Here is a 26,675-nt window from a genome sequence, read left to right as displayed (position 1 = left end):
GGCTAAAAATGCCTTAATATACATGGTCGTTTTTTTGGGCTAAAAACGCCTTACTATACATGGTCGTTTTTTGCGGCTGAAAACGCCTTAATATACATGCTTGTTTTTTTAGGCTAAAAACGCCTGACTATACATGGTCGTTTTTTGCGCTAAAAACGCCTTACTATACATGGTCGTTTTTTTGGGCTAAAAACGCCTTACTATACATGGTCGTTTTTTGCGGCTGAAAACGCCTTAATATACATGCTTGTTTTTTTAGGCTAAAAACGCCTGACTATACATGGTCGTTTTTTGCGCTAAAAACGCCTTACTATACATGGTCGCTTTTTTCGGCTAAAAACGCCTTTTTTTTTCGGATACGCAAGGGCGTATGTGTGTATTTTTTGCGTGATGCTTATGCGTTTTTGTTTGTTCATGCAGTCTCTCTCACGCATGGTGTCTTAAAGAAAGCCCGCGGAAACTTAGAGGTGAGTTCTACACAAACACACGAAATAGATGCACACCACTGTGGGCACTTGATTGATACCAACTGGTGTTTTGTTGTGATTTTATTTTTATTCCCCCTTCCCATAACGTTAGAGAAATCACTGTTACCTCTTTGGCCCGCAAGGCCCGACTGGAGCACAAGGTAAAACGTGCGTGATGCATGCAGCCTTTTTGCATGGGTGACATCATGCAGAGTCATGGCAATGACACGCCTGTGAAGAATCGGCTGCTGAATTCATGCGCATACTCTTAGCTTGCTTGAAGCTAAATGGGGCCAAATGTCAAAAGCTGTGCTCACAACATTTGGACTATTTTCTCACCCAGAAAAATGCCACCTCCCAAAAAAAGGGGTGAGTGGGTGACTTTTTTCAAACTCGGTTTTTCCCCTGCGACGCTGCTGACATTTAAAAGCATGGTATCACTCAACATATCCAAAATGTTTAACTTTGAGGCTTTGCATGATTTTCCTTCTTTTGTTGTTTACACAGCGTTAGTGAACATGTGTTTCCTTCCTTTTCAGGAAGTGCCTGTAAATGGCCAATAGGGGGTGCTGATGGGTTCTCCTCAGACGAGCAGTGAGTGATCCTGCTTCATGTTCCTGTCCAGCTGTCACCTTCACCTAGGGGTAGGGGACTCCTGTTCCTCGAGAGCAATATCCTGCCCCTTTTAGGTGCCACCCTAATCCTACCCACCCCGAGTCAATTGTTCATGATCATTTCAGGCCTCTGCTCCTTTGGAAAACAAGCAGGAAAGCCACCATCGAGGACCGGAGTTAGAGACCCTTGTTCTACAGAGCTTGTTGCTCAGCTGCTCAGCAAGCTCTGTAGAACAAGGGTCTCCACCTCCGGTCCTTAATGGTGGCTTTCCTGCTTGTTTTCCAAAGGAGCGGAGTTTGAGAACCCCGCTGTTGAGGCCTGAAACGATCATGAACAATTGACTCAGGTGTGTTGGAGTAGGGGAGGCACCTAAAACAGGCAGGATCGGCTGTCGAGGAACCATTGTTCCCTTACTCCTGGGTTAAGTCAGGGGGAGGGAACTCCTGCTCCTCGACATGTGTGTTTTCCTTTACATTTGTAAATAGTTATCTTCTCCTTTTTTTATGATGAACTTATGAGACGGGAGCTGTATATTTGTATGATTTACTGAATGCAGTTTTAAAAAAAAGTTTGAAATGTGTCCAGAAATATCTTTATTAGCAATTAAGTACAAAATAAGATGTAACAAATGAAAGCTGTCCAATGTCGCAGCCTATAAAACTAGGCCTTGTTGAAAAATGTTGCATTGCCTTTTCAATTTAACACGTTTATTGTGGCGGCAATATTTCGTTCATCTCTGCACCAGTCGCACGAAGGCCTGCACCAGTTGGATGATGGGCTCCTGGCCCTCATGGGCTCCCTTGGAGCCCGGTGTGGTCGGCTTGGCTTGCGGCGGGCACGGCAGGATTGCCACACCGCTGATGCCCGCCGGGGACGACGGCGAGCCGCGGCGGAAGTGACGCGACAGGCTGGACAGGAGAGTGCTCTGTAAAAAAACAAACAAACCTATATTAAAAATAAGAAACCTAAAAATCTTGATAAAAACCATGTTGAAAACAGCCCTTACCAGCTCAGAGCTGAGTTCCTGCTTGAGCCGCTGCTTGTCTCGCGGTGAGATGGCCGTGTCTTTGAGGCAGCGCAATGCCTGTGACACCAACACGTAGAAGCAGTTCTCCATGGTGAACATCAGCAGGGACCTCAAGAACAGAACACACATGTTTAGGACATCCACGCACAAAGGTCGTGTCGCCGGCATAAACTACTCACTTAAGAGCCTGGATCTCCTCAGAGGAGGCGAGAGAGACAATGCTGAGCGAGGCCGCCTCCTTCTTCTTCTCCATCTGACACAACGTTAACAAAGTTGTCACGTCATGCATGCCTTCCCAGAAGGGCGCATGTGTGTTGGCAGTACCTCGGTGAGCATGCTGAGCGCCACGTTGACCGTGGCGAGCAAGGTCCCGAAGGACGGAGACACGTCTGGATCAAAGGCTGGGGCCGTGAAGCTCAAAGCAAACAGCGTGCGGTACGGCGACAGATCCATGCACTGCGTCCACAGCGATTGAGAGGGCAAGACAAAAACACAGACACCAAGGTGTTACTATTGTCAACGAAAACGCTGGTATTCTTCCCCTTTCATCGGATTAAGGATTCAAAGCAGAGTGTTCAACTAGGGTAAGGGTTTCAACCTATAGTTAGTAAAGAGAAAAACTTAAAAAATATATGTGCTGACAAATCTTTACCTGATCCAGTATGATTTGGCAGCAATCGGGAGTGAAATGTTGCAGGCTGGCGAGCGTCTTGCTGAGGATTTTGAGCAGGGCGCACTGCACGGCCAACACGGCCTTCTGCTCTACTTCGTCCCGCTCGCATCGACCCGACGCCCCGGAAGTGGATGCCTGCAACTCCTTGGACGGCGTTTGCGGGGGGCGCTGCGTCCTGGGGAGGGGGCCGGGGGGCAACGACTCGCCATTTTTCGCCTTGAAGGAGGAAAATGTGCACTTAATGTTTGAAAAGCGTCCGTGTTAAAGTAGCAGTTTGTTTAAAGGTTGATCAAGACATTTCTGTCGGCCCATCTTTAGCATTTTGCATCAGTTCACCAATGTGGCCCCAAGACTCTATTGTTTGGACCGTGTGCTTCCGCTTGGACAAAATATTTGCCATCACAGCCTCCGCTTCCACTGCTATGCTGACAAGACTCAAACGGAGCTCAGAGGTCTGCTAGCTACAGGTAGGATGTGGTGGTCACCTGGAGGTAGTGGTGCAGCATCTTCTTGCTGTGCAGCAGGTACGTGCAAGTCTGACACAGGTAGCACAGATTCACCTGAAAGCACATTCACACGTTTCAGCAATATTAATTCGAACAAAATGTCTAGACTGGTGTGGGCACAAGGAACATTTTGCCTTGCGTTCCCCCTTAATGAGTCGTGTCGGACTGGATTCCTCCGGGACTTGCCTGGACATCCTGGAGCAGCTTGGGCAGGTGGAACTGCCACTCTTCGGAGAAGCTGGAGAGCTGCAGCAGGAAGCCGACGGTGTGGTCGGCCTCGTCCAGACACGCCAGACTCTGCACGGTGCGCACGGCGTTCAGACACTGAGTGAGAGGAGGCGACAAGTTAGTGCGACAGTCGTGTTGAACGGAAAAAATAAAATAAAATTCTGCGGTGCCGTACCTGCAGGATGCGCTCCTGGTGCACACCCACAAAGTCAAGCGCCTCGTTGATGAAGTTGTAGCGCAGAGTCTTGAGCAGACTCTCCATCAAGGACACACACAGGCGGTAGACACCAGGCCAGCACGCGCAGTCTTGAGATTTACGGCTGAAACTCTGCTCAGGAGAGGGCGCCATTTCACACCACAGGCCAAGATTACAACAAAAACAAACCAAGTACCTGTGACGTGCAGTTGTTCCAGACTTCATAGACACTGAGGAGAGGAAGACATATTGTTTGGATGACTCCTGCTCCGGCAACAGCTGCTGCACCCTGGAGGAACAAATGCTTGGCTTTCAGAAATCCACATTTGGACAGATGTATGGAGTGAAGCAGGGTGGGAAAACTGAAATGAATCAAGTGGATTAAACACATGAATACACAATAGAGGCCGAAGATATGATATTATGGTATTTACTATAAATGGAGTATTTATTTGATGAGATTAACGTGTTCTAAAAAATGGAAAAACATAAGGCGTTTTTAGCCCAAAAAAACGACCATGTATAGTAAGTCGTTTTTGGCCGAAAAAAACGACCATGTATCGTCAGGCGTTTTTTGCCAAAAAAAAACGACCTTGTATAGTAAGGCGTTTTTAGCCGAAAAAAAATGACCATGTATAGTAAGGCGTTTTGGGCCGAAAAAACGACCATGTATAGTAAGGCGTTTTTGGCTCAGAAAAAGGGCCATGTATAGTAGGGCATTTTGGGCCAAAAAAAAAAACGACCATGTATCGTAAGGCGTTTTTAGCTCCAAAAAAACTACCGTGTGTAGCAGGGGTGCCCAACCAGTCTTACACTAAGAGACAATTTTTGACCATGTTCCTGCAAAGAGCCACATCATACACATGGACACACATAAGCATCACCGCATCCCATCCTCGCGCGCGTTCACTCACTCACACACATTCTCTCACACACACGCACGCTTTTTTGCCCAAAGATCGACTTTTGAAGCGACCAACCTCCCACAATCGACCCGATCGCACACGTGCAAGCGTATACACACGCACGCGGGTGCCCAACCATGCACTCGCACACATATGCACGCACGGCCTGATGAGCAACGGCCCGAACATGAACGAAACCGAAAGACACAAACACCCCCAACCCCCCATTTCCTCCTCCCACCCCTCGCGGTTGACTTGGGACCAGTCCGCTGGCTCCCGGTCAATTGCTATCGACGTATTTCGCACCCCTGCCTTAAAATCTGAGGGAATTCACTGACTAGCTTAGCGCTTTAGCACTTAGCGCCGTGGTTTGCGCATTAGTGGCGATTCAGTCATCTGACTGGTTGCCCTGTATGTCAATCAAGTAACGGGATTGATGATAGGCTAACGTAGTACATTCTGTGTATTTAGCTCCGTTGTTTGAATGGCAGTGCCGCCGCCGAGGCGTTTCCGTTGCTTGTGGTGTGAAAGCCCGGGAGCCGCATTGACCCAGCCAAAGAGCCGCATGCGGCTCGCGAGCCGCGGGTTGACCACCACCGGTCTATATAAGGCATGAGATTTGAGGAGCTGGTATTTTTGGCGCTTAGCTGACCTGCGGCGTGCGGGCCAGTGTAAGCAGCAGGTGCAAGGCGGCCTCGGTGAAGTAGAGGTTCTGTTTGGAGCGCAGACTGAGTTCCATGGCGGTGAGCACAGACGGCAGCACTGGAACCTTCCGCATCACGGCCACCCAATGCTCGCCGTCCTCGTCGGTGCGGCACAGCTCCTTGGCCAGGTGCAGCGCCAGCACGCACACCTTAGGGACCAAAAAAAAAAAAAAAGCATGGTGGGAAAACATGCCAGCTTGGCCAGATGAATGAATGGATGGATGGATGAAGTGGACTCACCCCATCCTTCTGGTCTTTGTGGGGGCCGCGGGGGACGTCGGTCTCCATGCTGTCATCGTCCTTCATTGGTTCCCCCGAGTGTTGCAGATGACGAGTGCTGTCCCTCAGCGACAACGCTTCGTCTTTCACCGTCTCGCACACACACAACAGCAGCTGGGGCAGCTGCGACACCTCGCCACCTGGGCCACATTTTTGACACCACAAAATGTTTTCTCAGGGATTTTTGAACACGTTTCTCTTTTCTCGGTATATGTTTGCTGTTTTCGTGACACATTTGGCAGACTCTCAAAACGTGCATGTTAAAATGTTGAATAAGTGATTCAAGCAAAAATTTTTTTTTTTTAAAGGAGAAATACACACATGATGTTTTAGAGGTGTAGTTGGGGAAGTAAATTTGGTCCAAAACAAGAAAACGTTGCGCCTCTCATACCTTGGATCTGCAGCACGGAGATGAGCGCCGACAGGATTTTGGCTTTGGTCCTGTCCATCATCTGCTGGTCGACTTGTAGAACGCACTCCAGCATGAGCGAAAGCGGCAACAGGATGTCGGGAGCGGTCGCCACCACGCTGGAGAGGAGGAACGATGAGAAATGAGCTAAGACCAAAGCCTTCCAGGTGGACATGATACAAAATGGACTTTTTCCACAATAGTTGCATCTCTCTGGATTGTCTGCCCTCCCATCAAGTGTGAAAAAAAAAGTAAATATTTAGTTATGTGCTATCAAAATTGAACGTAACTATTTTAAAATTTGGATAGCACACTTTTTGCTTTGTCAATGTAACACCAAGAAGAAGAGATGTTTGTTATTTGCAGCAGTTTTGGTCCTCAACATAGCTGACAAAGACTAACAAAATAAACTGATTTTTTTTTTTCCGTGAATGAAGTAAAAAAAGTTTTTCTAAAAAAAAAAAAAAGAAAACTGACTGAAACGAAATCATAAACTAACTACAGCAAACATTTTTACCTTTGTCAACAACAAGGCGTATGCATGAATAGTTATGATTGCATGACTGTCCATGTGTTATGTTGTTATATTACCGTATTTTGTTATTTTATGTTGCTGTAAAGCGGTTTGATTCAGCTGCACCTGTTGTGATATTGTATTGTAATTAATGTCATAGTTGAGCTTTCGGCTTTCATGTGAAGTGTATTTAATTCCGTACTGCTGTACATTTCTACAGAAGGTCATCAAACAATTTTGAGAATTGTAGTTTATTGCACAATATTTAGTCATTTAGTGACCTTTTATCAAGCACTTGACAACTGCTTCATACATTAAAAAAAACAAAATCTAAAACGAATAACTAAACTAAAAGAATTCAAAAATTAAAAACAAACCTGCTCTAAAAACTGCATTTAAAAAACGAAATGTCATAAAAATAAATACATTTTAAAAAACTACCCTGTTCTCAAACCACGACAATTACCCCTCCTCCAACCCTTTTGTACCTTCTCCACTGCTTGAGAAGGATGAGGAGCAGCGTGGCCGTCATGGAGCCGAGGCGGAGACACGCCACAGACGTGGGTCTGGTCAGCTGAGGGGCAAAGAAGGCGGATCTGAGCGGGCAGAGCAACGGGGAGGGCCGAAATGCTTGCAACTTACGGCGGCTTTGGTGGCATCCAGCACATCCATAAAAAGCTTCAGCTTCGTCTGGTTGTCAGTCAGCTGCATCACGTCGGACTGAGAAAATAAAGAAATAGATGAAAATAAATGTTTAGGATAATTGGGAATGGCAATAACCCTCAGAAATGAGTCGGGATACGCACGTGGGTGGTCGCGAGGATGAGAAGCATCCGCCAGGCCAGGATCAGCATGTGCGTCTGCTCGGGGAAGTAGCACACGCCCTCGTCCTCCATGGCCGCCGCGTGGCACACCAGCGACTTGACGTACTGAGACCAGTACTCGTAATGCCGCGCGTTGGCGAACCTCTGCAGGCCGTCCTTCAGCGACAGCTCCAGCGAGCCACTGTAGCGCACATGCACAGGCAAGTTCAATTCAGACCAGCGATTGTGAGAGATCAACCCCCTCCGCGCCCACGCCCAAAAACCCACAAGTCCTTTCCATCGTTAATGTGTTTAAGATAAGATAAGAAAACCTTTATTCGTCTCGCAATGGAGAAATTCCCAATTCACAGCAGCAAAGTTATGAATGGAAGAAGTAGAACTTGAGTTGTATTTATTTATTTGAAACTTACCTGTGGACATAAAAGATCTCCAGGCCGACGATTTTCATGACAAAAGCGCATGTTTCCAGAACACAAGGCTGTGGGGGCACGTGTCCAATTTGTTAGGTTGCATCTTCCGTTTGCCAATTGATTGTGTGAATGCAGAAAATGCATACCTCAGTGTTATCTGAAGGCGGCGCCAGCGTTCCGAAAAGGGGTGTGGTTAAATTCTCCCAAAACCTGTCTCTGTGTTTCCACAAAAAAAAAAAAGTCAGGTGATTCTCGAAATTTTCCCCATCTTGAAACCGCGTGAGGTGCCACTTTTTTACTTGGTGCGCAGGACGGAGATGGCGCTGTCTCGGCGGTCCTGCCACAGCGCCAGCAGGAAGGCCAGGGCGGCACGGTGGAGCAGTGGGGGGCACCAGTATTTGCCCTGCTGCTTGGAGTCGATCAGGTCCAGCACCACATGCAGGCAGCTCCACTCGCCCAGCAGGAACTCCTGCGGGGACACAAAGACGGGCAAAGCTTCACCATGACATCCCCCACCAGAAGAGTGTTTGACCTTTGGGGTGACAAAGGTCTGCACACAACTACCACCAACCTTGGAGCCACTGTTGCCGTCTTTCACCTCCAGGTTGAGGAAGAGCTCGATGAGTCCCGGCTGCGTTTCCACGGCGACCGTCAGGAATTCCAGGATCATCACCTTGATCCTCATGTCTTCCGTTCTGCTGTGCAGGCGCGTGAGGAAAGCGTCGCGGATGGCGGCCGCGTCGCTGCCCAAGCAGGCGTAGACGGACATGGGGGCCACCTGGCGGGACGAGAGGTGTGCACGCATCAGATAATGAGAATAGAATTTGACTATATTGTCATTACACGTGTGATAAGTGAAGGGCAGATTGCGCCTAACCAGAAGCGCAGAGTGTTGTAGTGTATATGAATCAAAACCGGTTTTGATTAAGATCATGAACATGTATGAGTAAAAGCAATACATGGTAATCCCTCGCCACGTCACGTTGCACGTTTTGCGGCTTCAGTGCCTCGCGGCTTTTCCCAAATGACTGTATTCGCACAAAAATTAATAAATCAAAAAAAAAGAAAATGAGAAAAACTGCAGCTATATCGCAGAAAGGTGTATTGTTTCATGTTGATGTGCGAGAGGGGTTTTTATCTGCAAGACATGCAGAGAGATGAGTTGACTCAGAGGCTTCGTACATGCCTGTACTGTACAAGCCACGGGCACTCTTACAAGCCGCGTGACTGGTTCCTGGTGAGACATCGACCAGTGAGAGCACAAGTGGATTCCTCCCGTGATCCTACTTTGCGGTTTTTCACCTTTCGCAGGGGTTTCTGGTCCCCATTAACTGCGAAAAACGTATCGTGTTTTGTATTGTGACAGTTATACAGAATGATAATTGCAGTATGACCGGACAGTGTAATCCTGCTTTTTTACGCCTACACAAGGCGACAACTGCAGTTTCGTTTCATGATGTTATCTTTCTTTAGCCATGATGGAGGTGATTCATTTATAGTCGAGGCCAGGATGGAGTGTAGTTTTCAAAAAAAAAAAAAAAAGATGACAACTTACTGTGGCAAGGCGCTTGAGGAGCTGGATGGCGAGTCTGGGCAGTGCTGGGTCGTGCTTGTGGTAAATGTATTTAGCGAGCACGACTACTAGGTTGTTGCCGTGGCCGCCATGCTGTGTCAGGGCCTGCTCCAGAGGAGACACCGCATCAGAAGGCGGCTTGAGGCGGATGGTGTTGTTGGTGACCGAGAAGGCCAGCTTGACCATCTGGATCAGGACCTGGCCCGGACCCTCGGAGCCGCAGCTATACGGAGGCGACATGAGATGCAGTCAGTCGCTGATTATTGTTTGAGGAGACGAAAATCGTTGCTGATGAGTTGTTGCGGACCTGCTGGGCTGAGCGGCCAGAACCATGTCGATCTTGTCCACGCCGACTGCCATGATGTGGACCACGGCCTGCCCGGCCTCTGTGTTGGCCAGGCTATAGATGCAGAGCGACTGCAAGGTTGGCATGCTGTAAAAAATAAAAATTTAAATCTATTCGGAGGAGGATGTGCATCTGGATAGAACACTTGTCCCACTTGGTCAATCAAGTCTTGGTAAAAGAAAGAAAATAAATGAATAAAAGACAACACAGCAAAATGCTTCCCAACCAGCTCGCAACGTGATGTCATACCTGCCCTGGTCCTCCCCCTCTGGACTCAAGTTAAGGATGGCGTGGATGAGCTCCAAAATGAGACAGCCTATAGCAGGACAGAGGGGATATGCTGGGAGTTGACTTACCACAGAAAAAGGGAAAAGAAAAAAAAAAAAAACGCACCATGCGCTGAAACGCGGCAGCTCACCGATCCTCTCTCGGACGCCGTAGGCATTGTAGCGCCACTTGTGGTAGGTGGGCAGCATCTCCTTCAGCACCAGCAGCACGCAGGGAATGAGTCCTTTGTTCTGAGTGCTGCCCAGCTGACCCTGAAAGCAACACGAGTGTCATTCAGGGCGGGACTCGTTTGTGCGTAGCTGGTGACAACAAGCGCGACTCACCTTGACCAGGGTGGTGACCAACTTGAGGAATGCCATGGTCACGGCGTACTCCCCTCTGGGCTGCTCAATCTGGACCAGCAGGTTGCCGTAGTTTCCTGCTTTCATGCCCTCCGCGCTGTCGGGACACATGACGACGAGAATTGAAAAGAGTGGTCCTGCCTGGCGCTCGAGCCGTTCATATGAGACAGGACGGCACCTGACACACTGGGCCATGCTGCTCACGGGGTTGGAGGAGAACGGGAGGAAACCCGTGCGCTGCAGGCTGGACCACACCTGAAAAGACAAAGAATAAAAATGAAGAGAGTGCGGCAACACGCGGCACTCTGCGACAGGGGTGAAGCGTTTGCACCTTGCCGGGCATCCTGGCGGCCAGCGTCGACAGGCAGTTGACGCACGAGGCGATCACGTCCACCGGAGGGTTGATGACTGACGATAACCTGACATATTGATGAAAAAAAAAAAAAAAAACAGTACAAAAGTGACCATATGCACAAATGCATTTATGGAGGGCAATAATAACTTCTAAGAATGTGTTTTAGAGAACAAAATAAAATGGACTATTGATGAAACTTTTCCCCAATAAAATGGATGTACATTATGACTTAGTTGTTAAATTCACTGCATCATTACGACGACTAAATTTCGTCTTTGATGGTAATGTTTTTGTAGTCATGTGAATATTGAAGCAAAAAATAATTTCTAAGACAAAAAAAGTATTTCTCACAGCATTGACAGTACATCTAATTTTGAAAAAGCACTTTTGTGTGTGCGAGTTTTACCTCTGCAGCAGCATGTAGATGCGTGACGTGAGGGGCAGCAGACAGTCCGAAACGGTCCAGTCGGTGCTGATGATCTTGTGCACCAGGTCCAAGATGGGCTTGGCTCGGGCGCAGTGCGCCATGACATCTACACGTCAGTGGTGGAACGCATGAGCGGGGGCGGGGGGTACAGAAATACTGTCAGACTGAAGCGATAAAGGTGTACCTGCGGTGGACACAACATGGAGCAGCATCTCCACCTCGCACGTGAACAGCGTCCAGGAGCTGTACGAGTAGTCCCAGCGCACCACGTAACCCTGCTCGCTGCCAATCATCACCTGGCCCAGAATGCCTTGCGGCATCCACAGGTTGGTCTGGCCCGTACCTGGATGTGAAGACCAAATCTTTTTATAGTGTTGCACTTCTTGGGGGTGGGGGGGTTGCTTCAGAGAGTATAAATTCAAATGAACGAACTGAGCGGGTAAAGAAGTTTGGGAGTCTGTCTCCTCCATAATGTCTCGTCCTCCTTGGCGATGATGTCATTTGGCTTATGCTTGTAAACTTGCGTGTAGAAGGACATCTTATCCAAAAAGTTGTACACCTGCCACACAGGAAGTAACAGCACGGCTTTTTGGAGCAGGTCTGTTGCAGTTTGTTCACCTCCCACCTTTTGCTTTGTTACAGAAATATTCCAAAATAGATTAAATACTTCCAATCCCTAATCCGCCACTTCATTTTCCATATTGACAAAATCTAACATTGTTTTGATATTCCTGCAGATGTATCAAAAATAAAATGAAAATATTGCATGTGCAATAGTTTTCACCCTAAACTGTTTCTGCATTTTTGTTTTACATATGAGCCGTATTCAAAGATGAGTTACATTTTTAAAATGTTCTTAAAATTGTACACAATGGTGTGTAATTGCAAAATGGAAAAAAACAACTATTTTTGGTATTTTTACAAATTGATAAATGCCAATCACATCTACTAACAGCCACCACAATAACTTTTTCACTTTTGCCAAAAATGTATTCTGCACTTAAGTTTTTAATATATCACTCACAATGCCACATAAATGCAAAATTAACACACTTTTTAAATATTTAGAAATGTATTAAGAGTTAAGATAAGTACAAAGATCTGATGCATAGTATTCAATTTCTTAACTTTTTTATTCCTTAAAAATTATAACTTACAGAGTGTCCTCCCCCGGTTATCACTTGCCGCAAATAGCAGCTAGAATTCCAAAATTTACTCAATTTTGTTTTCTGTAAAAATTCTACAAATAAAGTTTAATGACAAAATCCCGGTGTGAGCATTTTACCTTCTTAACAGTGAACTTGTTAGACAGCAGCGCAGTGAGGAGCTGTAAAAGCGGTGCGATCTTGTGAGGGAACATCCCGACGGCGCTGTCAAGGATCATTCCTAAACCCATGTTGGGCTTCTGTGAAAGGATTCCAACAAAATTTAGGCAATTATTGGACAATTATTCCCGCGAGTCCCTTTAATGATGTAATTCGGTCCCCACCATTTCCCAGAAGACTTCAGCCAGGCTGGGTGCAGAGAGGACCTCGCAGGCGGCATCAATCAGGTGGGAGCTCTGCGACCCTGCGGTGCCAGTCTGCGAGGGGTCAAAAATATATGAGCAGGTAAGTGTATTTTATTTTTCACAAAGTGCTTCACATAGTTTGACCCTAAACAAGTTTTAACTTTAAGTTTTAACAATACAAGTTGTCCAGGATCACAAATAAATACTTCAGTTTTTGTCACATTCAACTGAATCAAGTTGTGAGGTATCCAGCCATTACTTGTCGACAAGCAATTACCCACTACGCTTATTTCATCTGGACTGTCAGCATTAAATGAAGACTAAATCTCGAGGTCAACTGCATGAAAGTCATACAGAATGAGATAGCCTCAAATTTGCAGATACCCCTTTTTTGTGTTCACAAAAAAAAAAAAAAAAAAAAAAGCGCTGAGAATGACCCTTGAGGAACACCACGGAAAAAGGAAGACAGATGTCCGATGATGATCAATTTTATAGATACAATATGAGCCAGGAAAGAGCGGCCCCTGAGATACTTACCTAGTCACTCAGTCTGTCTATGAGGATATGCTGATTAATAGTATGAAAAATGTGGGGACGAACACGGGCGAGAATGCTATGTGAAGATAGCGAACATACCTGTAGGCTTTCTTCTTCGAAAGATGTGATGACGAATGACAATAGGCCGTAGACGCACATCTTGGCTGTGCTTGCTGTGCACTGCGGTGGAGATTAAAAAAAAAAAAAAAAAAAAAAAAAAGTTCTTTTACCCAAAGAGGACACAGATAACACCAAAGTTGATCAGGTTGGCACTGCATTACATTATTCCCCGAAACTCCCAGGCCTTTCAGCATGGTAGCAAGGTACTTGAAGACCTCCAGCTGCAAGGCGGTGCTGCCGATCCTCCGAACCACAGGGTTGGACTCTTCAGGTCTGAGCGTGTGGCGCAGCAGGACCCAGGCTAAAAGCACCGGTCCATGGTGGGGGATGTCCCCCAAGGTCAACAGTAGCTGGTCCATCTCCTGAGAGAGGGAAGGCAGTAAGACAGAAACAGACATTTAATGAACTCCAATTAAAGAGGTGGTACCACTAATTTTGTGGCCATAGTCAAACCTTGACAATGTCGGGAACACTGGAAAACTGATGCTGCTCTGTGCAGTCCTCCAGTGCACACTTGTGAAGGAAGTCTACATCCATGCCCTCCACCAGGATGAGAGAGCTCAAGTAGCTGCATTGCACCAGGGAAGGAAAAAAACAAAAATGTCAACATGAGCTCACTTTCGATACAGGGAACAATATAGTGTACATTGTCATTAACAGGGGTATGCAGTGTATTATTTTAATCAACAAACAAATCAAAGTGTTCTGACCCAATGCGATCGACCAGCGCGTCCATGCTCTTGTCCACCAGGTGCCTGTTGGTTTGCCGCAGACCGAAGCCCTGCTCCTTGAACATCTTGGTGAAGGCCAGCAAGTCGGCCGGGTTCATCTCGAAGTAGGCGTAGTATAGGAAGACAATCTCCAGCAGCAGCGATTGCTCGCGCAGGCACTGCAGGAACCAGCGTGATACCTGCCGCTCCGTCTGAGGGACGGCAACAAAATGTTTAATGCGCCGTCTTTTCAGCCCCCTTTCCCCCGTCGGGCGTGCGGCGGAGCATCACCATGAGGTTCCCGTGGGTTTCCCACGTGGGTGCCTCGGCTTTGAAGAGGCTTTGGAACTGAGCCTGGTAGCCGCTGACCAGGTCCTTCTCCAGCTTATTGATGCAGTTTGAATATTCGGCCTTGCCAAGGAGAGCAAAAGGCATGTTACGAAACCAAACAAGGACCAGAGAATCACACGTTTTTGGGGCGGGGTGGTTTTCTAACCCTGTAGGGATGTCGCTCATCTTGGAAATATGTCAGCAACAGGAGGACGCAGCGGAGAAGACACATGCGCTCCTCGTAGTAATAGTCCGCTACCTGTGGACACGAACATAGACACACACACACTTGGTTTAAATAAAGATTTTTTTTTTTTTTTTAAAGGAACAGCAGATATTTACTGACCTTGAGCAGCAATGCTTGACTTTGCCGCTCGTCTTTTAGCACAACCTGCACACATACAAAGGATGAATAATGTAAACATCACTCGAGTCCTCCCGTGTCTCCATTTAACAATAACCACAACCTGCAGCGAGAGCTCACCTTTAAAGAATCACGGGTTCCTCTGTAGTCCTCCTGCAGGTAGCACTGTAGCAGCTGCACACTCTGCAACTCATCCAGGCCCTGCCATTATACAACACATTGCACATGTTCAAAAAAACTGACAAAGAGCTCATCAAGTGCTTTTCACAAAATCTTACCAGTAGCTTACTGAGCCTGAGACCAAAATCCTTCAGCGGCTCTGCAACATCTTTCTTCTCTTTCACTTTGCTGGCCGAGGCAGAGCTAGACGAGTACAATTGCAGTTATTTCTTTCCTTTACTGTTTGAAATCATCAAGGGGGGTGGGGGGGGAATCTACCAAGCATACCTGGGTGGCTTGTAGTAGCTCAGGCCTTGATGCAGTCGCTCCCAGTGTGTTTCCAGCTCCGATTCTATCTGGGCCTTCAGAGAACATTAGGTATGTCCATCTTTTGTATGTGCATGCATCCATTGTGTCCATTGTTGACACATGCGGACTTTCAGTACATTAAATCATATGGTTTGGTTGAACATTTTAGTGTTTAAATATGCAGTGTGTATTCAGTTTCAGGGGTAGCAACAGTGATTGTAAACAGTCATATCATCAAACTATCCGACATATGCATTCAATTGGAATTTATCACTTAGGTTAGTCCCTAACCGCTAGGACGTGTGAAAAATAAAATAAAATCATACTGGCTCTCTCAGCGCAGAACGTCCCAGGAGAATGGTCCATAACTCTCGAGAGCTCCTATGGGGGGAGAAAGGGGGACATCATTAACATGAAGCCATCACATCCCGGTACACATTGTGTAAATACAATACAAACTGAGGTATCATTTACTTTAGCAGAGACAGGGGTTTTGTAAAATACACTCATTTAAAGAAAATATTATATATTATAATTTATTGAATGTTTCAGTATTTATGACAGAGGTGAACAGTTGCTTTCACAACATTGTTGCGAGAGCAATGGGTGACGTATGTAACAGTGATATTTTTTTCTTTTTTCACATTTAACTGATGAGTGAACTTTAATGTCCACGATATACAGTGCTCGGAAAGTACTGATTGTATGAATGATTCTGAACAGCCCTTCAGTTTAACGTGTGTCTTGAGAAATAATACTGAATGGCTTTAAATGTGGCATTTTTATTTGACGTCTGAATAAATATTCAATGCTCAACGTTATTTTAGCCCACAAGCTCAACTCGTGCGTTCCGTGGCCTCTGAATAAATATTCAATGCTCAACGTTATTTTAGCTCAACTCGTGCGTTCCGTGGCGACTATGGGGTGTATAAGCACCGAAACGCGGAACTGCCGTAAGCTTTTCAAAGAAACTCCACGCCACCTAGACATTCAAACGGTTTAACTGTTAGCACTGTTGCTAAGCTAACTTAGCGTGGCGCTCAGAGCCGTAAAAAGATGGCAAGGACGCGGCCGAACAGGGAAATATGCTATCGAATGGCGGTCTGGTGAGCTAAGAACTTCTACACAAACGTCGCTTATTTTATTTAAAATTTTCAAATAGCATAGCAGTCAAACGAGGAAAGTTAGATTAAGTTTGTGGCTCATGGCAAACCTGAAGCTCATCATCGATTCCGCCATCTTCGACGCTGCGCTATGATTGGTCAGTATGCTATGTCGTCACGCGGATGCTCGACTTCTTCGTCATGTTGGTGAAGTTGTACTGCTTGACCGCCACTCAGTGGACAGCAATATAATAACGTCAGATCCGTACCTTCTCGCTCAGGGGTAGGTAACTCCGGTTCCTCGATAGCTATAACCTACCCGTTTTAGATCTCTCCCTACTCCACCACACCTGATTCACTTTTTTTTTTAAATCATTTAGAACTGAAGTTCGGGCCTGTCAAAAAATGTCCTCGAGGTGTTGTACTGCCGCCATCTTGTGGACGGCGATCCAATAAAAATTATACCGGTGCTTATTATTTACATTTTCTTATATATTTACAAAATATTATTTACTAAATTAGAAACTACATCCAACTATCAGAATTTCATTTTGAAAAATAACTAAATAAAATGAAGCAATGAAAAGTCGTGCTACCACGTGACTTGGCTGTCAAAACATGGCAGCCTACTACTGGTTGGGAGACGAACGATCTCTGACAAAGGATACAAAGCAAGCCGCCCTCCCACTTCCTCCGTCCACATGACAACACAATAACGCGGTACGTATTATTCTATCTCTCTGTGCATCCTCAGTGCTGATGACGATTGTTTCGATGTTTATTATTTGCATTGTAGCGTTGAGGATAGCGCGGTGTTGGTATCATTCAACATCTCTGAAAATCTCACTTGTAAGTCATAAATATCCTGAAAATGTTGCTTTTTTGCCATTCTTGACGAAAATAGCACGTCTGACACCTCCTGGGGCTAAAGGGGTTAACGCACAACTTGCAACCCCCCACAGCAATAAAAGGATGTTGTGCAACGTGCGTGAATACGCGTGTAAATGTGAGTGTGTTAAGGTTCACCCAGGAAGCAGTGATTTATGCAGTGGTGAGCAGTCAGGGGACAAGCAAAGGCCTTTTCCGCTGGTCTACATTTACATCCTAAATTGGAGTAATTTGTAACCAAATATATTCTCTTCATTTGGTAGCATTGGCTGCACAGCTCCCACAATGTTTATGAGGATGTTTTTTTTTTTTTTTTTATCCGATCGGATTCCAACTCTCTGTTGTTGTCATGTAATTTAAACCATATAATGGGACAGGAAAAGCTGTAATATGGAAAAAAAACTATTTCAGTTCAACTATTCCTCCAAAATGAATTAAAAAAGAAACATAAAGTGGGCAACGATTAATTAAATAACTTGAATAATTCTATCATGAACAAAAAGTTGAAGCAGTGATCATTTTTCCACGCTGTTAGGTTATATCAGTCGCACACCCCACTCCACTCTACACACTCATTCGCTGACACACACGTCAATCATCAGGCCAGGCCGAGAGGGAAATGCAAGGATAGCGATCCAATTGGATAAAAATACCGACACTGCAGCTGCACGTGGTCATTTTTTAAAAAAAAAATCTGATTACTCGATTAATCGCAGACGATTCAATTCGGAAACTATTTGATAGTGGCAGCCCAAGTAGGCACACTTTATTTGGTTTTGCGGGCTTCATACAGTACTGTGATGGGTCAGATCACATGGGCCTTGAGTTTAACTCTTGTGTTTCAACTTCACACCAACCTTTTTTCAGAGGGAGATCTGGCCCACATGAAGAAGTGACAGAAGGCGGCCTTTGTTGATCACAATCCCGTCTGCGGCGATGACCACCCACATCAATCCGGTTCTGGTGGAGTCCTTGGTGGTGTCAGCAGTGGTTCTGTGCGTCCACGCGGCGCTGTGGAACCAGCACTCGTGGTGTGCCGTGGCACTGCTCATCCAGGCCTTCTACGTGCAGCACAAATGGGACCGTCTGCTCAAGTCGGGTGGCGCCGTTTTCCAGTTCCGCCCCGCCGCCAACAGCGGCATCGTCCCGGCCTCGATGGTGATGCCGCTCCTGGGTCTGGTGCTGCGGGCCAAGTGTGCCTCGGCGGGCAGCGTCCACCTGGAGCGCTTCACCATGGTGGTGACGGTGAGTGGCATGGTCCTGGCACTCTTCCTGTCGCTAATCGCGCTTGGCATTACGAGACCGGTGCCCACTAACACCTGCGTGGTAGCCGGCCTCTCAGCCAGTGCCATTTTGTACACCGCCAAGCAGACTCTGACAGTATCGGAGGTGATCGAGGTGTTGGAGGTGCTGCTAATTTTCGTGTACCTCAGCCTCATTGTGCTCTACCTACTGCCACGCTGCTTCACGCCCGGCGAGGCGCTGCTGGTGGTGGGCGGCATCAGCCTGGTGGTCAACCAGCTCGTCAAGCGCTCGCTGAGCTGGGCCGAGGCCAAGGGGGGAGACCCGGTCCACTACCTGTTGCCTGTGCTGGTGGTGGGCTCACTCCTGCTGGGCGTGGTCTTCGCGCTGCTCTTCTGCTTCATGGAGTCTGAGACGTGGGTGTCGTCGCTCTTCTTCCACACCATGACGGCCGTGCTCGGCCTGGGTATCCTCATGCCGTGGCTCGCGCTCTTCATTGGACGCCATCCCATCATGTGGCTGTGGGACTTTGTCACCTTCAACCGGTGCCGCCTGGGACTTGTGGCGTACTGGGCGGCGCTGTGCTTGGCCGCCACCTGCGTGGTCCTGCACCAGAACTACCAGCGCCGTGCCGGCTCCAAGAAGCACCAGGCCTCCACGGTGGTGCGTAAGTACTTCCACGTCATCGTGGTGGCCACCTTCGTCCCGGGACTCCTGTACGACCGCCAGCTGCTCCATGTGGCATCGGCGGGCTGCCTGGCTATCTTCATCTTCCTGGAGTACGTGCGTTACTTTCGGATCAAGCCGCTCGGCCAACCTCTCCGCCACCTGCTGACCTTGTTCTTGGATGAACGCGATTCGGGCCCGCTCATCCTCACCCACATCTACCTCCTGCTGGGCATGGCGCTGCCCATCTGGCTCTTCCCGGGGGCGTGCGCACCCAAGGGGACGCTCCCCGGGGCGGGCGGTTTGGTGCCCTATGCCGGCGTGCTGGCGGTGGGCGTCGGCGACACGGCGGCGTCGGTGTTTGGAAGCACGCTGGGCGAGATCCGATGGCCCGGCACCAAGAAGACCATGGAGGGCACGGCCACGTCGGTCTTGGCTCAGATCATCGGCGTGGCCGTGCTGTTGATTTTCGATGTGGGCGTCAATCTTAACGGTGCCTACTCTTGGATTCTGGGCTCGGTGGCGCTGGTGGCCATGCTGGAGGCGTACACGTCGCAGATTGACAACCTGCTGCTGCCGCTCTACCTGCTCATCCTGCTCACGCTCTGACAGGACGACAAGAGCGGCTGGCAGCGAACGGCACAATAGACACAGTCAGCAAAACTCAAAATCGTGGCAAATCGATGGAAAAAGCGCAAGCGGGGCGGATGTCATGCCTACGAATTACCTTTCAGAACATTATTTTAAATGAATTACTCAGATAATGTTCGGGATATGACACTTTGGGTTGATATTTCAGAATGGAACTAAAATGCACTCCAGCAGTGGCTCTCAAACTTTTTACAGCAAGTAAAAAAAACAAATGAGACGACTATATTCTTGTAAGCCATTGTAGAATTATGCACAGTTTGAAACTTTACACAATGGGAAATTTAATTTAAAAAGCACATAAGCAACGAAGCAATGAAAATGTATTACACATAAAAGGTAAATCAAAAGAAACATGTACTCGAATAAATGTTGAAAAACGAACAGCTGCTCAAACTGAAATACAACTGAACTGCTCGGCAGCAATTCTTTTGTGTCAAACTTCTGGCACTATCTTTTTCCAATGGGATGGATGAGCTGAGGTAAACGATGTTTTAAATACGGAAGACATTGAACAGTTGGACGTTTGAAAGTATCCAGAAAGTACAATTCATGTAAGTTCACCTGTAAAGATCACAGAGCATTTTGGCTTCATTGTGAAACTTGACCCAATTTTTCTCAAACATGGCGAGTAATTTATGATTATGTTTCTCCTTCGCAATCATCATCAGAGCCTTAAGTCGTGTTCGTGCCATGACGACGGGTTTCGCGGGAGTTGTGGATGGGAGCATGAACGGAAAGCAGACGCCGTTTATGCAGCTTTCATGGGACCGCTTACAGTATTTGTTATTTAAAAAACGTGTTCCTAAACCTTCCCCGTCCTCCCAATGATCACGATTGAATCCTTCTTTTAATCTTGCATGTGAAAGAAAATCACACTTTACTTTTGCAAGTTTCACAGAACCTCTTCAGTTATTTATTCGAGAGAAACAAAAAAACACGGATCATTTTTAGCTACGTTTTGATCACAATTGAATGTTTGCTCACGTTCCTCAATTCGAACATGAAGATGTCTCTGCGTTTCTAATCGTGTCACCTTTTGGCAGGTTTCATGGCTCCTCTTCAATGGTTTACTTTCTCAATGAGTTAACCCCCCCCCCCCTTTCAAACGACCACAATTGAATGTTTCCTTTGAATGTGTGAGCATCTCCCTGCTTTTTTTTTTCTTTCATCATGTGATATTGTATGTGAAAGGAAAGCAGAAGTCATTTTTGCGGATTTGAACGGGACCTCTTCATACTTTTCTAATGATTCGTTTTAAAGCTCTCTTTTGTGGCCACTTTTTTTTTTTTAACCCTTTGAGGTACAGCGGTCACTACAGTGGACAGCCTATCATGTTATCAGGTTACAGGTTATCATTATTGATGCATGAAAGGGTTCAACTCCCCCAAATCCTGATTGAATCTTTCCTCCGAGAGTACGAGAACATCCCAGCATTTTTATTCATTTCCTGTATTTTAAAATCACGTCGCGTTGCATGAGGAGCGCATCACGATGTGCGATTGATGGACCCGATGAAATTTCATTTCCATTCATGTGAAAGTACTTGAAAATAAATTATCATTTGTACAAATATCAGTCGTGGTAATCATTAACCCCCCCGCCCCCCCCCAATCATATGCATTTCTTGGTATAAATGGTTTTCATAAAAGCTGGGAACGAACCATCATCCTGTTCCTCATTTGGTGTAAAGAGGCGGGAAAGGAAGTTCTTCTGTGGGCTGCAGCCTGAAAGCAAAATGGGAACAATCGGAACCAATCTTATCATAGTCACTTTTTTTTTTTCCTGTGGTTGGTAATTACGTACATCAGGGATGGGCAAATGCATGCGGCCTGCACCCACATTCTGAGTGGCCTCTTGAGTAATTCCCGCCCCCCCCTAAAAAAGCCATTTTCCAGAATTTTGGCAGAGGAAATTGTGACCATGTTTACTCCACTATAGCAGACCCCCAGACACATGCATATTCCCCGTATTTGCGGATTTCTTTTTCCCTGTTTCATTTTGGGGTTTTGTTTGGATGGGTGAGGGAAGCAGGGTTAGGAGCCAAAAACAGGAGTTCCTGTTTTTAGTCAAATATGAATAATGTAGTTTCATCAGTGTTTTTGAAGAGTTTTGGGAGGTTACAAAAAAATTTCACCATTGCCCTGATGAGAAATTGTGCGCCTCTCCATCAGCCGTGATTTACATGAAAACTACGCATCTTTGTGTTTGAGGGTCTGACCAGTTGTCTGGACTCCAGCGGGTGTGGTGGGCCTCCATGAGGTGGAAGGTGTACACGTGGCGCGAGTCCTCCGACACGTTCTCGGCGCTGCGGTGCACCACTTGGCCGTGGATCAGCACCACGCCACCTACACATTCAGTAAATATCAAAAGTCTACTTGCCTGATTTCTGCCACATTAACCTTCCTTGAAACTTGGACATTCAGCACAGTGTATCTCCTTAAAATAAGTTTCAACGAACCTTTTTTAACTTCTACGGGGATAAACTTGTCACCATCATAGTCCCGCTCCGTACCGATGAAGTCCGTCAGGGGGAAGGTGCCCGGCGGCGTCCTCACCATCCGGCGAGTCACGCCGCCTGCACGGGAGAAGGAAAAGGATTAGATTGTGTGGTGGGTGTGCCTAATAAAATGTTGGCTTACTGTTGTGCGAGCCCGGGAGGAACCACAGGCAGCCGTTGTTGACGGTGGCATCCTCCAAGGCCACCCACAGGCCCATCACCCTTCCCAGGGGCTCTGTGTACAAGAAAGTGGCGTCCTGGTGTGGCGTCACTAGGGGGCACACACAACAAATATTCACTGAAGTACAGTATATGTCATAGCTTGCCTTGTATATTGGTTGAAACAATTTTTTCTTTGTTCTGACCTTCTCCGCCAATCCCAGGTTGCTGGAGGGGGAGAAAACAAAAATCATATTGTAAAAATCAAAAAGATGACAAAACATCCATCAGTCCATTTGCTCATCCGCTTATCCTCACGAGGGTGGCGGTTGTGCTGGAGCCTCTCCCAGCTGTCTTCGGGCAGTAGGCGGGGGACACCCTGAACTGGTTGCCAGCCAATCACAGGGCACACATACACTCATAGACAAAACAAACATTCATGCTCACAATCACACCAAGGGACAATTGAAAGCGTTCAATCAACCTGACATGCATGTTTTTGGAACGTGGGAGGAAAGTGGAGTACCCGGACAAAACCCAAAACAAATACTCCCATATTTGAATGAGTGAAATACATACCAGTAGATTCATAGACAAAAACAAAAAAAAAAAAAATTTGTTCTGTGCAAATGGATGCGCTGAAAATAGTGTAATATTTAATGATAATCTTTTGCATGCATTCATGCCTGCATGAAAAATAAGGTTATCAAGCAAAATTAGGGGGTATGTGTGTAAATTTTATAAATATAATGAGAATGTTTTAAAATCTGTCAAAAAAAAAAACAGCATGTGTCTACTGTGTATATATATACACACACACTGAGCTTATATGAAACTAAATAAAGTTTTCTTTCAAAAATAAGCAATAATAAGGTAGGATTTAAAAATATGGGAAAAGTTTGAAATATCTATCAAATTAGCATTCATCAATATTGTGATGGTTAAATTTTGTAACATACTGTTTGTCTACACATATTTGAATAAATAAAATAAAGCATTGCACAAATACAAACAAACCCGTTGGGTCAGCCACTCCCACAATGCAACCTTATCAGTCAAATATGACAACTCTATTCCTCGATGTCGTTTCCATGAAAATACAGTTTTGTCTTTTGAGTGTCAGGTGCATGTTGTGTTGGTTGACCTTGAAGATGTACATGCTCTGCAGAATGACCGGATGAACCAGCCCAAGCTTCCTGGCTATACCCTAAGAGGAAGACGGCAATGCTGTGAGTAACCTCTCACACACTCAAATGGTCTCACACGTGACATGAACAAGTGGAACGAACGCTTTTACAAGCCCGAGTTAAATGCTCTCATACACATAAGCATTTTTCTGCACTTGTGGATGTGAAGTGGAAAGAAACTCACATGTGCGTGTGTGTGTGTGCGTGTGTGTCTTACTGTCTTCATAAAATGTAGTTTGTTATTTTTGGGATTTTTGTTTTTATTTCGGTCATTTTATAAAAAATTGTTAATTTTGTTAGTTTCAATTATGTAGGTGAGTGAAATAAACTTCACTTGTGTGTATGAGTGCATTTCATAAGGTAAGTGTGAACTCTCAGGCTTAGTTACTGTCTCACCTGAACTTTGGCTGAATGCGTGACTTTAGTGTACAAAGGTTCAAAGGCATGTAGCGCATGTCCCACTTTATTGAGCGATCGATGCTTGGGCACCACAAATTCTCCTGCGGGTGCAACAGAAAAATAAAAGATGCTTTACCTAAATTGTACAATAAAATATACCGACTGACCTTTGTCGTCAAAAACTCCCTTCTCGAAGAAAAAGCGGATCTTGTCTCCGCTGGTGATGAAATAGTCGGCGTTTCCCTGCAAGTCAAAAGCACAACAGCTGACCGGACAGTTCATTTACACAAACACTTAAAATGTTTTGGGGTGAAATAAAATATGCTTTTGATACCCTGGGACACAAATGATTGTGACCCACTATTTCAACCTAGCAACAAGTGCTGAAAAAAAATAAGAACCCAGAACAGTACAAAACCTCGTCCAGTAGATGGCGTAGTAATAGGGGGTGGGCTGCCCCCACCCCCCTTTTTTTTATAATAGTGAATATGATACTGTTTAACAGAAATAGTTTTTAATGCCATTTGAGACACAAATAATTGTGACCCACCATTTCTACCTGGCAACAGTGAAACAGCAAATTTAAGTTGAGCATGATGCCATTTCAAAAAAATTGTGTGTAATGTATATATTTTTTGTAACCCTTAAACTGTGTTCTTGAAGACTTTCCCGGTCCTTTTGAATTATGCCTAGCAACAAGTGACAAGGGTAAAAGAAGTGGGCCGCATACTGCACGTGCATCTGCAGTGTGACATCAAGGAAGGCATGAAACAGAAATCCACTTTAAAAGGTAAAAAAAACAAACAAAAAAACCTCTTGTACAGATGGCTGAGAAATCGACTTAAACACAGCAACTAAATATTTGTGTTTGATTACTTGCCAGCACTGAAGCCATTGGTACGTGGAGAAGGTGGTGCGGCAGTGCGCCGGCACATCCATCACATCCACAATCTCGGACATCCTCTGACGCAGTTCGTCACACTCATCAGGTGTCAGGAGCTCGTCCAGGACCACGTAGCCATCCTCCAAGTACTACCAAAAACACAAAGAGGACAGCGTAGTGAGTTTCACAAACTTTTCATTTCGTTTTTCACATTTGAGAAAAATCTCATTGACTTTTGAAACATATTTCATGGAAAATCCTCAAAAAGGATTTATTTGCTATTCTATGTTTATCATCACACTGAACTCCCAAAATCCCCCCAAAATTATTTTTTAATCTAAGGTCACAATATTTTCATCGAAGGTTCATCAAAATACAGCAGATAATTCTTATTTTGCTTTTTTTGTCATTATGATTTTGTTCAATACAATTGTGCAAGAATATTTTCCTATTATATTTGTGTGCCATCTGTTAAATGCAAGTAGACCGGAAGTTTAAAATTTGGTGCTGTACGCAAAAGTTCACAAGCCAACAGAAAGTACAGTATGCTACTTCCAGTATTCAAGTATTCGCACGAGTCACCGCGTTGCATTCGCACCGCGCTGTTTTGCTGCGCCTGTAAACGGCTTACGTAATCAGACTCAAGAAGCGAAATTCACGGCAAACCTTTTCCGACTGATTCAGCAGCTGCAAGTTGCATTGCTCACCTTTTGCACATCTCGGTCGCTTATAAAGTCCATATTGTCTTCACGACTCAAAAAAGCCCCCCAAATATACAGCCTTGGAGGAGGAGGAGCCACCAACGGGAGTAGATTGGCTCCCCGAGTGAACGGGGAGTGGCTGACCTCCGGGAACGTGACACGCTCATACGTCATCACACCCCGTTGAATCAGCTCGTCCTAATTGGATTTTCTCCCGCAGCAATATTGAAAACTAGAAGCGATTTCGCTGAGTGTCCAACATTGGCATATAAAAGGAGGATTAATAACATTCATCAAAAATAACTCTACAACACCAATGTGTCGAGACAGTTTATTGTGTCACAATAGTACAAAAAGTGCAACAATCAATCAATCAAGGCATGTGAATTTTTTTAAAGTTACATTTAAAATTACATTCTAAAAACATTAACTTCACAATTGTAGTATGGCTTCCCTGCACTGACAAAAAATACGTTTCCCGGTCATTTGAAACTTTCCACGTTTTAATAATGTCCTGCTAAAATCAGCATGTTTAGATGAGGCTTTCATAATTAGTGAAAAAAACAAAAACTTTCACTCATGGAGGCAGCACTTCATACACTAAACCATGTGTTTGTGGTGTCAACTTCACCAATTATGTCCCGTTTATCATACACTAAGAGTGAATCATAATCTTTCAATCCAACAAACTCAATGCAGCTCTGCTTACCTTTTGGCTTTGACATGGCTCTGGATCTTCTCGAAGCCTAGCTGATCATGTCATGGGCAGATAAACTCAGTCTGGGGGCAGTGATTATGCTTATTAAATATGTAATGAGTTATTATGCAGGTAGGTTAGCTATGCCTACATCGCAAAAATACATTTTGCATTAGAGAACCTCGTTGTCGGCCATGAGTGGATGCATGTCCCAGAGAGAAGGTGAAAGAGTCAGGTAAATGTTCTCTTTAAAAAGGTGGACCAGAGTGGCCACTTTAGAGTGCCTCGTTGTCGCAAACCTATTCCAGTTATACAACAGGATAGCTTTGTGTTTGACTATCCAGGCCCACATTTTACACTGTGTAAATTTGTGAGTAAATTCAGACGGATCGTCAATCTTTCAATTAAAAAAACAAACAAAAAAAAAAACAGCTTAAGGCTGTGTTTGCAACATTCTAGGCCACGTGGAGCAATTC

General features: G+C 45.7%; 3 protein-coding genes and 1 long non-coding RNA gene across 5 annotated transcripts; 2 read left to right on the top strand and 2 right to left on the bottom strand.

Annotated features, from left to right (window-relative positions):
• Positions 1-368: 368 nt before the first annotated feature.
• LOC109517201 (uncharacterized) lies at positions 369-1,180 on the top strand. Its single transcript, XR_002168502.1, has 2 exons — positions 369-467; positions 1,007-1,180. It is a non-coding gene; the product is annotated as an uncharacterized LOC109517201 (long non-coding RNA).
• A 515-nt stretch (positions 1,181-1,695) lies between these two features.
• Positions 1,696-16,433, bottom strand: nup188 (nucleoporin 188). The gene is made up of 43 exons (XM_019872225.1): positions 16,340-16,433; positions 15,453-15,507; positions 15,106-15,179; positions 14,937-15,021; positions 14,779-14,859; positions 14,641-14,685; positions 14,461-14,553; positions 14,256-14,375; positions 13,965-14,176; positions 13,708-13,822; positions 13,416-13,616; positions 13,234-13,314; positions 12,577-12,669; positions 12,373-12,492; positions 11,520-11,646; positions 11,272-11,430; positions 11,067-11,193; positions 10,637-10,724; positions 10,484-10,560; positions 10,288-10,402; positions 10,095-10,215; positions 9,926-9,992; positions 9,638-9,763; positions 9,313-9,553; positions 8,329-8,535; positions 8,057-8,226; positions 7,904-7,973; positions 7,758-7,825; positions 7,330-7,528; positions 7,166-7,243; positions 7,012-7,097; positions 5,992-6,128; positions 5,562-5,740; positions 5,270-5,470; positions 3,909-4,001; positions 3,692-3,844; positions 3,475-3,612; positions 3,268-3,342; positions 2,762-2,998; positions 2,434-2,565; positions 2,289-2,362; positions 2,089-2,218; positions 1,696-2,007 (listed from the first exon to the last, which is right to left on the bottom strand). The coding sequence occupies exons 1-43, from the start codon at positions 16,363-16,365 to the stop codon at positions 1,813-1,815; spliced, it is 5,271 nt and encodes a 1,756-aa protein (XP_019727784.1). The 5' UTR covers positions 16,366-16,433; the 3' UTR covers positions 1,696-1,812.
• Positions 16,434-16,766: 333 nt separating this feature from the next.
• dolk (dolichol kinase) lies at positions 16,767-20,603 on the top strand. 2 transcript variants are annotated; one of them, XM_019872141.1, is made up of 2 exons: positions 16,767-16,949; positions 17,985-20,603. In XM_019872141.1, the coding sequence occupies exon 2, from the start codon at positions 18,054-18,056 to the stop codon at positions 19,632-19,634; it is 1,581 nt and encodes a 526-aa protein (XP_019727700.1). In that variant the 5' UTR covers positions 16,767-16,949; positions 17,985-18,053; the 3' UTR covers positions 19,635-20,603. The 2 variants fall into 2 exon arrangements, with proteins under 2 accessions (XP_019727700.1, XP_019727701.1); XM_019872142.1 differs by lacking the exon at positions 16,767-16,949 and adding an exon at positions 16,961-17,078.
• Positions 20,604-21,091: 488 nt separating this feature from the next.
• Positions 21,092-25,630, bottom strand: phyhd1 (phytanoyl-CoA dioxygenase domain containing 1). The gene is made up of 10 exons (XM_019872146.1): positions 25,509-25,630; positions 24,805-24,950; positions 24,086-24,183; positions 23,916-24,019; positions 23,477-23,539; positions 22,539-22,560; positions 22,316-22,444; positions 22,135-22,251; positions 21,895-22,021; positions 21,092-21,400 (listed from the first exon to the last, which is right to left on the bottom strand). The coding sequence occupies exons 1-10, from the start codon at positions 25,539-25,541 to the stop codon at positions 21,352-21,354; spliced, it is 888 nt and encodes a 295-aa protein (XP_019727705.1). The 5' UTR covers positions 25,542-25,630; the 3' UTR covers positions 21,092-21,351.
• Positions 25,631-26,675: the final 1,045 nt, after the last annotated feature.

The sequence above is a fragment of the Hippocampus comes genome, unplaced genomic scaffold, assembly GCF_001891065.2.
Source record: "Hippocampus comes isolate QL1 unplaced genomic scaffold, H_comes_QL1_v1.1 scaffold260, whole genome shotgun sequence".
NCBI classification, from domain to species: domain Eukaryota; kingdom Metazoa; phylum Chordata; class Actinopteri; order Syngnathiformes; family Syngnathidae; genus Hippocampus; species Hippocampus comes.
Note: the sequence above shows the minus strand (reverse complement) of the source record. Positions and strands in the feature narration are given on the sequence as shown.

Coding starts and splice junctions, on each gene's coding strand:
- nup188 (XM_019872225.1), bottom strand. CDS start 16,365: ATGGCGGAATCGATGATGAGCTTCAG. Junction 15,022..15,105: donor AGCTACTACAAGCCACCCAG/GTATGCTTGGTA, acceptor GTACTCGTCTAG/CTCTGCCTCGGCCAGCAAAG. Junction 14,376..14,460: donor ATGAGCGACATCCCTACAGG/GTTAGAAAACCA, acceptor CTCCTTGGCAAG/GCCGAATATTCAAACTGCAT.
- dolk (XM_019872141.1), top strand. CDS start 18,054: ATGACCACCCACATCAATCCGGTTCTGGTGGAGTCCTTGGTGGTGTCA.
- phyhd1 (XM_019872146.1), bottom strand. CDS start 25,541: ATGGACTTTATAAGCGACCGAGATGTGCAAAAG. Junction 24,951..25,508: donor GCGACCGAGATGTGCAAAAG/GTGAGCAATGCA, acceptor TGTTTTTGGTAG/TACTTGGAGGATGGCTACGT. Junction 22,022..22,134: donor CCCCGTAGAAGTTAAAAAAG/GTTCGTTGAAAC, acceptor CTGAATGTGTAG/GTGGCGTGGTGCTGATCCAC.